The 11,198-nt window shown below is 40.5% G+C and overlaps 1 protein-coding gene across 1 annotated transcript; it reads right to left on the reverse strand.

Annotated features, from left to right (window-relative positions):
- Positions 1–982: 982 nt before the first annotated feature.
- LOC140240995 (flavin-containing monooxygenase 5-like) lies at positions 983–9,219 on the reverse strand. The gene is made up of 5 exons (XM_072320772.1): positions 8,943–9,219; positions 7,647–7,921; positions 4,120–4,262; positions 2,725–2,867; positions 983–1,914 (listed from the first exon to the last, which is right to left on the reverse strand). The coding sequence occupies exons 1-5, from the start codon at positions 9,173–9,175 to the stop codon at positions 1,098–1,100; spliced, it is 1,611 nt and encodes a 536-aa protein (XP_072176873.1). The 5' UTR covers positions 9,176–9,219; the 3' UTR covers positions 983–1,097.
- Positions 9,220–11,198: the final 1,979 nt, after the last annotated feature.

Below are 11,198 nucleotides of genomic sequence, written 5' to 3' on the forward strand. Positions count from 1 at the left end.
AACTTTTCTACTTGCAAGTGTTCTATGAAAATGTCTGCAGTCGCTCAATTCACATATTCTTCTTTAAATTTTAACCAGCCAAGGCCAGTTACACAATATGGCATGTTCACAGTATACATAACTTGTAAAAAAATGTGAAAACTGTTGTAGGTACCGCAAATATTTCGACATTTACATTTACTTTCTCATTAAACCATAACTGTATAAGGTTTAGTCTGGCAACATTTTACTTATAACTATTGTTCACATTTTGAGTATTTAACAATACTTAAAATTGATTATACGGATTCAGATTTTTACAGTGGTTGTTTCTATTCCAAACTCACATTTTGGAACTATGATAAAGCACTAATGCTGGGTTTTTGTTTCATCTGCAAATGGTAAATTATGCCTTTAACCAACTTGGCTCCACAGAACACCTTATGCACACAATTTCTACTGATGCACTCAGACCTGTGCATCGTTTAAGCCAGTGATGTAGCAGTCTCACATCAGCCCTGATACAAGGCATAAAACAATTTTTTTTTTCTTCATTATTACAAAACACAAATTTAAAAATTCTACATAAATCTCATTCTAGTCAATGCACCTTTGGGACTCAAGGAAATCATTTCTAATTGCAGCACTTCATCTGGCATATCACAATAGCTACATTAATGCATAAATCATCATAATAATCACAAAAATAGAGCACATTTGGAAGGCATTCACCAATGCATTGCTATTACACTTCACATTTCATCTCACTACATGCACCTTGCATCATATGCAAACAATGCTAATATTCTACATAGCATTCATGTATCAAATGCAGATCCCATAATTCTGCCCCAAACACATTTTACTCAACTATGTTTGAATAGAAAAAATCAAAATGTGAGGGGAGAGTACAGGGTAGTAATATTAACCACAATCAAATTGTATTGATTGGCAGTCCTGAGACAAAATTTGACCTATGCATACTTGTTGATATGAAGTCAAACAAAATGAAGGTAAGACTGACAAAATCAAGAAGTCACAAACGAGGAATACGAAAATAGGATTCAATAATTAATTTCGTCTATTTTTGGGTTCATTCTCCTGGGAAATCAAGGCATTTAGGACCACACCCAGTAAACTGCTAATAAGAGAGACAATAAAGCTAGAATCCACACCAATGGTGATCCCCCTTCACCCTCACTTGCCTTCACATGCCTGGTCTGAAGAGGTTTGTTGATGCGGTCCCAGACGGTCATGATGGCCCCCCGTGCCCCACTCCACTGGCCGGGCCCAACCAGGCGATACTGGTAGGGTGTGTAGGGTCCAAACACACATCTCAGTGCCAGCAGGGGGTCGTAGAGCATCATCTTGGCAAAATTGGGCCTCACCCCGAACTCCACGGCGACGTCGTCCATGTACTTGACAAAGTCCACCTGGATAGTGTGGCGCTGCGAGTTGACGTACCTCTTGGACATCGCCTCGCTCTTCATCCGCATGTCTTCCAGCATCGTCTCCCGGCGGGGCAAGGAGACGAGCCCCTTGAAGACCCTCGCGGCCCAGCGTGCCTGCATCTCCGAGATGGGGTTGATGGCACCAAGGGGCTGGATGTAACCAAGGAAGGCCATCGACGCGTGCTTCAGGTTTGGAGGAAAGACGTACTTGTAGAGGGGCAGCTTGTTCCTCTCCACCTTAAGGATGGAGTCATCTAGGAAGGGGAACCGGAAGATGTACCCCGTCCCCAGGATGACAGCATCCAGCTCCTCTGTGGTCCCATCCTGGAAGACCACGCCCGTTTTCGTGAAATGCTTCACGTCCGGCTTGACGATGACCGAGCCGTTCATGATGCAGTTGGGAAGGAAGTCGTTGACGGTGGGATGCTGCGCCATGGGAGAGTGATCCGGTTTGATGCCCAGAAACTTGTGGTCACAGCGCTGCCTGTAAACATCAATCAATTCACATGTAAAGAAACATCCTCAACACTGATGACTATATTTTTTTTTTACAGTCTGCAAAGATTCCCCCAAACTGGTGCAGGCAAAAAGTTAAGTAGGATCTCTATCCCATTTCACAAAATACAATGACTTCTTTTAACCCTGTAAAGATCACCATCACAACCTGCCATTGATGTTGTGTACCTGCTGGTTATGGTAACGACAGAATTGCCACATTGCTTCATATCTCCTCAGTGAGCTAACAGAGTTTATATCAATCGCCACTGACAGTCAAATATGACAGTTCTGTCACAGTATTGGATCAACTTAATGGAGAATGCAGTACGTATGAGGCCTGCCAACAGTTAGCAGTAAGAGGAAAAATACCCAAACTACTGAAGTACTATCTAAGATTTTGGTGAGTTGCTTGCCCATATTTACAGGAAAGAGAAACATCTGACAAATTTGGAACTTCAAAACTATCCCACCAAGATAAAATACGGTTTTCTTTTGTCGTTTCACAATTCTAGGCAACACTGACAGCAACGCAGACAAACAGGTGGGTAGGTTTTTGTTACACAGAGTTTTTGAGGAAATTAAAACTGCATGACAATGCTTTTTGGTCAGCTTTGACATCTTTCTAACCACTGTCAGATACACACTTTCATTATCGATTAAAATCTTGCTGCATCCTCTTCTGCGATGTAGAGGCAATTGCATAGACAAATATACATTGGTGGGACTATGGACAATAAACAATATTAGCAAAAATTTCAAAAACAAACTGCTGAAAATGTGAAATGCTAGCACTCACTCCAGGGCTCTTCGGAAGTTGTACTCCTTAAAAAAATCTGGCATCATATCGAAGATCCGCCGGATGGCAAAGATGTCTACTGGCATACCCCTATCACCAAGGCGATGGATAATCCATGTTCCACGCCGTGTGCTCAGGAAGAGCTGGATTTAACAAAACAAGTACAAAATAAAAGAAATGAAGTACATTTTCAGACATCCAGAAAAACACATAAATCAACTCATCATAAGTTTTCAGGTAAAATCAATGTCTCACAATTACAGTCAACAACAACAAATGAATATAAATGAGTCATAATGAATATCAATGGGTCATAAATGCATGATCTAGGTGTACAATACTGTTTTTGTTTTTTCATGATAAAAAAGAAAAGACATTGAAAACACACTAACAGAGAATTCATTGGTCTCCAACGTTACATCAGTTGTAAATAATCAGTGTTTTGTTTAATTTTATGTGACCCCCAGCTCAAAAGCAGTAGAAAGTCGCAGATTGGGGTTCTCTGTAATGGACCAAAATATGTAATTTCGAATGAGTGACTCAAATTTGTAAAATTTGTCCTTTATATGCTGTACCTGGGACACTAATCTTTTCTATACCTAGTGTAAACATTTGGTGGCTTTCAAAAAACATGAAATCACTTTTCTGAATCATTGTACATATTTGTATAGAGCAGGTGAAGCTTTTAATGGAAAATAGTATCAGCGATGCTTCTGCACAGGATGCCTGAGTGACCCTAATCTTCAAGTCCTCTTTTTCTTCCTTTTCTATGAATCTGTACTTCCTAACTGTCTCTCATTTCAATCACTCTTTGAATGGATTATTCCACTCTTAACAAGTTACATGTATTTCAAAGCACATAACTATCATTTTTAAATCATGTAGAATGTGACCTTCCTCTCTCCTTACGTTTTTTAAAACAACAACAACTTCCATGTTTGGGTCTTTGCACTTTTCTTTTTATTGTCACTATTTGATATCTTAATAGCTACAAAATCAAAGAAATCACAGCATTGTGTGAATATGCCATTCATGAACACAGAAAAGCTTGTGACTTTTGAAATACACAAAGGAAACATCCTTTACACAGACAAACATCTACCTTTGTGGCTTAATCTTTACAACTAGCATTGATAAAAACATTTAGTTTTCATGCTTCAAGCCAAATTTTGTTTGTAAAGTCAAGCTCTTGTGCTACGGTTTGGTGGAAATTGACAATGGCTGTGTGCCAGAAAATCACAAATCAGAGTGGAGTCTAACCAGTCTTTTCTCCAAAAGAATTTTTATTGCCTTTACTTTTTATTGCCTTGGGCATGACAAGGAATACAATGCAAAAATGTGGATTGACGGCATTCTATTGTAACAGTGATATGTCAAATCTAATGTCAATTGTACCTTAGAGGCAACTCTGCCCAATTCAACAGCAGCGTCACAACCCGAGTTTCCGACGCCAACAATCATGATCCGTTTCTTCTCATAGCCATGGGGAGATATATAGTCGTGGGTGTGTAAGACTTTCCCCTGAAAATCTTTCAGTCCTGTTGAAACCAAATGATATAATTGTCCTTATGGCAGCAACCCATAAACAAACCAAAATCTGCTCTTTAATAATTTCAATACCTTGGGTTAATGCAGCAGGATTTATGCTGTCTAGTTAAAGGAGACCTCCGGATTGTTGTCAGATTTTTACATTTGAACAACTATAAATCAGTTATACTGAGTACGGAGTTTCAGAATTTATGATGATTGGGAAGAAGAATAAGAATCTTTTTGAAATTTATATGCACAACGATGATGACATGGTAGCCTCACCATAAGAATGAAGGAGTTGGGGCTCAAGGGAGCAGAACAAAAGAAAAAGGCATGCATAGATTATACACAGGTGAACTTAAAGCAAGCGGTATTGTAATGGAATTACATTGCACTACATTTCTGAAATATGTGAGCCTCTATGTCATCATCATTGTTCAGTGTAATTTGTTTAAGATTTTTGAAAATACTGTATACGCCATATATTTCGCGAGTCCAAATTTTCGCGAATCGGGAATTCCCAACAATTTTGCGGGTGGTTAAATTCGCGATCGTGGAGTCCTGCACTGAACAGAGAAATGTACACGCGTACGTCACATCCACATTGGGATCAGAGTCAATATTTTCGCGTGTTTTTAATTTCGCGAATAGCACCCGACTCGCGTAATTTGCGAAAATAAGAACCTCGCAAAATATTCAGCGTACACAGTATTGTTTCTCTGCTCAAGAACCACACTAATTTATGTACTACAGGATGTGAAATTATGAAAATCGTCTTCAATGCCCCTTTAAATTGATGAATTTTTGAACATAAAATGCACTCCTAGTCCCGCAATTCATATCTAGCTTTTAAGACTTGCAACAGTAAGGAACAACATAGGCAAAACCCCTCATGATGTTTCTATTGTTGGGATCAACAAATCAAATGCCACTGATACAAAGTCACACTGGTGGATACATGTTTTGTTTGTTAAAGTTGTTTTTCAGAACATTTTTCTCGCAACGTCCTCTGCAAATTAGACCCCGTTTACAGTGCAGGAAAGGCCGAGCCGCGGCCGAGCCCGGCCTCAATTGCGGGGCCGAGCCCCGCAATTTTGTCTGTTTACACTGCCGGGCTCAGCCGGGGCTTTTAATTCAAACCTTTCAATATTTTGTCGTAGTGGCGCTCTGCTTAAACAAACGCAATTTGGTATAGTCTGGTTTCCAGACCCTTTGCCAACTGGACTCCGCTGCAGCGACGAAGGAAAAATCCTTTGCAGGACAAAACCACTTTAAACTATACTAGTTTTCAACGTTGAGGGCGTTAATATCCTGTATAGTGAAATAGTACGGACATAGGGTCTGGAAGGCAGACTAAATTTGGTACCACATTTGGCCCAGTTTGCGTTTACACTGAGAAAAGGCCGGGCTCGGCCGCGGCCAAGACCACCTCCAGAGCGTGGCCGAATGCGCGGCCAAGTTTGGCCCCGCATTTGGCCTTTTACACGGAAATGAAGGCGGCTCGGCCGCGGCCCAGCCCCGCACTGTAAATGGGGTCACAGTCACTTGATAAAATAAAACATATAAATCATGGTACATTCCTTTTAACAGCCCTACATTTCAAGCTGAAAGTGAAGATGAGAAATGGTATAACATTATCAACAAGGAAAAGTAGAAATTACGCGGTGCGTAATATATGTCCCCGCCGGAAGTAGCATTTTGTAGCAAAATGTACAATGGTGTAGGTCAAAAATCAAGGTCAAAGGTCAAAGAAGTCAAAGGTCAAAATTCTGTGTAGAAGTTTGGAAGCCCTCACCTAGTGCCATCACATAAAGCAAACGGAATCGAAATCGGGTTAGAAATGGCGAAGGAGTAGCATTTTGTAGCCAATGTACAATATAAGTCAAAAATCAAGGTCAAAGGTCAAAGAAGTCACAGGTAAAAATTCTGTGCAGAAGCTTTGAAGCCCTCACCTAGTGCCATCACATTAAGCAAACAGAATCGAAATCGGGTTAGAAATGGCAAAGGAGTAGCATTTTGTAGCAAAATGTACAATACAGGTCAGAAATCAAGGTCAAAGGTCAAAATTCTGTGTAGAAGTTTTGAAGCCCTCACCTAGTGCCATCACATAAAGCAAATGGAATTGAAATCGGGTTAGAAATGGTGAAAGAGTAGCATTTTGTAGCCAATGTACAATATAGGTCAAAAATCAAGGTCAAAGGTCAAAGAAGTCAAAGGACAAAATTCTGTGTTGAAGTTTTGAAGCCCTCACCTAGTGTCATCACATAAAGCAAACGGAATCGAAATCAGGTTAGAAATGGCGAAGGAGTAGCATTTTGTAGCAAAATGTACAATACAGGTCAAAAATCAAGGTCAAAGGTCAAGGAAGTCAAAGGTCAAAATTCTGTGTAGAAGTTTGGAAGCCCTCACCTAGAGCCATCACATAAAGTAAACGGAATCGAAATCGGGGTAGAAATGGCGAAGGAGTAGCATTTTGTAGCCAATGTACAATATACATAAAAAATCAAGGTCAAAGGTCAAAGAAGTCAAAGGTCAAAATTCTGTGTAGAAGTTTGGAAGCCCTCACCTAGTGCCATCACATAAAGCAAACGGAATCGAAATCGGGTTAGAAATGGCGAAGGAGTAGCATTTTGTAGCAAAATGCACAATATAGGTCAAAGGTCAAGGTCAAAGGTCACAACTGAAATTCTGTGTAGAAGTTTCAAAGCTCCCATGTAGTGCTATCATATAAAGCAAACAGAATCAAAATTGGCTCATAAATGACAGAGAAGTAGCAAAGTGAACATTTTGATCACACACGGACGCACACACGGACGGACAGACAGACGGACGGACGGACGCACGCACGCACAGACACACACACGTACGGAGCCCGTTTCATAGTCCCCTGCTTGAATTCGTTCGGCGGGGACAATAATCTAATACAAGGATATTACATAACTCAATTCCATTTAAAGGATAATGCACTCACCATGATATGGTGAGTTTCAAAACCTCAACAAAAATGTTTAATCTCTCCTCCTCACTTAAAGAAAAGGAAAACAAATACGAAAGATTATCCATAGTCATTACCCAGATTTTGAAGGAATTCTACAGCTAAGAGCTCAATTTTAAGTTCTAATAGTCTTTTCCCTCTGTTAAAAATGGTAGATAACCTGCTTCAGGGGTATGAGAATATTTGCAGAAAAAACAATAATAATCTAACAAAATTTAAAACTTATTAAAAAAAGGTCTAAATTGCATTAAACTGAAAATTTTGACGCATTTGAACTGCCAAATAGTCTGAAAAGTGGGCTGGGTGGGGGAAGGGTAAACGAAATCTGAAATCAGATCAATCTCTGAACTCTCACATCCCTGCTATTAGAGATTTGAATAAAGTGGCAACCCATTACCTTCAAATTCTGGAATATACGGGGTGCAGTGGTGTCCAGTACAGACAAGGACGGCATCAAACACCTCTGTCTTTGGCTTGTCTGATGTCCGAGAGGAGTGTGTCAATTTCCATCGCCCCGTCTGCTCATAGTCATCGGCAAACACGACAGAGTCCACTCGCGTCCCGAAGGAGATGTACTGGCGAAGCTTGAACCGATCGCTGAAGAGCCGGTAGTACTCCAACACCAGGCGGTTGTGCATGAAGTTCGGGAATTCGGCAGGAATTGGGAAATCACTGTTATAGGAGCAAGAGCAGGAAATGGTATGATGGCACATGTGAGTGTAAACTTCTAGCAGTTTGGCCTGAAACACATTCAAATCACCTGTATTTATGACAATAAGTCCATACTATTAAATCTCTGAAAAATTTGCTGTATTTAGAAATGTCACTTTTCTTTGTACATTAAAAAAGAGGAAAGATTTAGCATCTTTTTCGGTGACATTTCAAGATTGATACTTACATGTATATCTAAGTCAAACTGTCGCAAACACTTGGCTATGCTATTGATGGGTGAACTTTACAGACCATTTACTTTTAAACAAGTAACTTACTTTTTATTCCATATTCCAAAACTGTCTACTATAATACCATCTCTTCATCTTGCATGATAGAATCAAGTCAATGCCATCACCAAATTGCCCCCTTCTGTCAAATCTTGTGATGATATTTAAATGTGTGCACATCACATTCATGTAGAGTAAATTTCTTTGTGTGTTCTTAAATTCGCGAACAACACCATCCTTGCAAATGTCGCAAAAGCAAAAACCCACAAAATTTGTGGCATATACATGCATTTATACAGTATCTACATCACTCATTTACTCACTCACTCAGTCCAGTAACCATTATGGTCATTGGGGGACATGAGGAAGATGCAGCAGTTATTCTCCAGGCCATCCGGTTGGCAGCTGTCCTGAGGACATCGGGCATTGTCATCCTGGTCCAATCCTTATACTATATTTTTTGCACCAGTTTTTCCTAAGCTGCCATCCTCGTCTTCACCTGCTTTCAACAGTACACTGTACCTTGTGAGATGGTTTTGGAAAAGGTGTTGTGACGAACAGTATGGCCAAACCAGGTCAACTTCCGTCTTTTGACTGTTGCCAATAGAAGTTCATCTATAGGTTCAGACTAGGTTAATAGTGACTAGGCTCTGAACCAAATCATTGGTCTCGTGTTCCCTGTAGGAAGTGCAGAGCAGTCTCCTCATGCCCTTGGTCCACATACAAATTGTAATAGTTCTGGGGACACCCACCTGTAACACATCACCTCCTTGCTGGTATTGATGACCGTGGAGTCGTAGACGCACGCCTGGTCCTCCCGCTCCTCCTTGCCCTCTCTGAAGTACCACAGACCGCCGATGTCGTCCGCCTTTTCGAAGCATGTCGGTATCAGGCCCTCGTCCAGGCAGCACTTGATGGCCACCAGGCCGCTGGCTCCGGCCCCGATGATGGCCACCCGCTTGGCAGGTGCAGTTTGGGTTGCCATGGCAAAGCGGTCACTGAAATGACTTACTTTCGGTAAAATCTAGACAACTGCAAAAGAGAAAATCACATAGGTGAACATCCACCATAGAGAAATCCTTACAAATCTGTTAGAACATAAGTTTTTTTTTTTCCTATTTTAAAACAAATACTGTTGCACTAATTCATAAATTTACAAAGTTTCTAAATGTGCATGAGTAATAACACAACAGGGCCAAATGTCATTGCAACTTTGAATGGGATTCAAGATTCAATTCACTCCTGTGTCCACTGTACATGTGTATATACACTACAGTATGTCCCCCAAAAAAATTACAACGGGGCCCTCCGCAATGATATCGATATATTTAAAAACACTGAATCAATCTAAATACAAATTCAGGGTATGAAACTATATCTCATTGCCCACATCTTACAGGAAACCCCACTTGATTTGCTTCAGTGGTCAAAGAGAAATGTGGAATTTTGTAGAGGATGTTGGGAATCTCTTCCGTCCAGGTTCTGCCTATTATTCACACACAAGATCATCTAAGTGCTAAAATTGGAAGAATCAGACTCATGACGTGCTTTACAACAATCCACATTTCTCTGTGACCGCTTAACCAAATTGAATGGGGTTTCCTGCAAAATAGAGCTAAGATGTTATATTTAAGACCCTGAAGTAGCACTTAGACCGGTTGTTCGCATTGGGTGTTATCAATTCGAAAATCTGATTGTAATTTTTGGGGCGACTTACTGCAGTATTTCCCCAAAAAAATTACAATCAGATTTTCGCATTGATAACACCCAATATGATTAAATTTTGCAAACCACCTAGCATAAAAAATTCTCTGCATCAGAATTTTGAATCACACACTCTCTGTAAAGATCTCCCTCTCAAGGAAGGTCTATAGTTCTCAAAATCATGATTCTCCTAATATTATCAGCACCACATTTCTGCTGTTTTGTCAGTGTGTCAGAAAAGACCTCAAACAAATACATAATCACAGAAATTATAGGCATGCTTTAAAAATGATGTGGAAGTTCAAAGGAAATACCCTAATTCTGAGGTGTCACAGTGTAAGGTCTGATTTCAGAGACTATCATTGAGCCCCCCCCCCCCCCCAATATACACCAAAAGAGCACAAAAACCAAAAACATAAACATGTACACCTAAATGTACCTATTTAAGCTAACAATATTTACCTTGTGCATGCACCAGATGTAATAGAACCAGATAAAGAAGACTCTGAACCTCCAGCTGAACTGGAAGTGGTACATGTATACCTCAGAGCTGGCAGAAAATTGTATTCACTGATTCAGCTGCAGATAAAAACCCAGACATAAAAACATATATTGGCTGCACATTCATCATAATTCATAAATGTGCATTACTGGTACCTTATCTCTGAAGTGGCTTCTACATGTAACTTATTCAAATTAATGGAGTGAGCTAGTGTACAGGCTCACATCGACTCCTAACTCACAGACTACAGTGTGGAATGTTATGGATACGAAGTAACAAGTACAAAGCTGTATGGAGTCCACAGCGCCAGAGAGCAACCCATCAGCTCGCTGGATACATCTCATTTACAATTCCTCCACATGGAGTGAGCTAGTGTACAGGCTCACATCGACTCCTAACTCACAGACTACGGTGTGGAATGTTATGGATACGAAGTGCCAAGTACAAAGCTGTATGGAGTCCACAGCGCCAGAGAGCAACCCATCAGCTCGCTGGATATATCTAATTTACAATTCCTCCACACAACATTTCTCCTGACATTTACAAACTTGTACTGTATGAGTCACATGGCTGGGAGAATGATTAACGAAGCAAGGGGACGGGGGGGGGGGGGGGGGTTGCAAAACATGCTTGTGAAGGAGCATTTGGGTTCACTACAGGTCCACATTTCATCTACATACTTCTGTTGCAGCTATAGTTGTCATTGTCTCTGTATGCAGACAGTGAACCCTAAACATATGAACAAACTTTGATAAACCAGACCCATTCACACATACCCTAAGGAATTGAATGATTTTTGAAA

This window comes from Diadema setosum, chromosome 17, assembly GCF_964275005.1.
Source record: "Diadema setosum chromosome 17, eeDiaSeto1, whole genome shotgun sequence".
In the NCBI taxonomy this organism is placed as follows: Eukaryota; Metazoa; Echinodermata; class Echinoidea; order Diadematoida; family Diadematidae; genus Diadema; species Diadema setosum.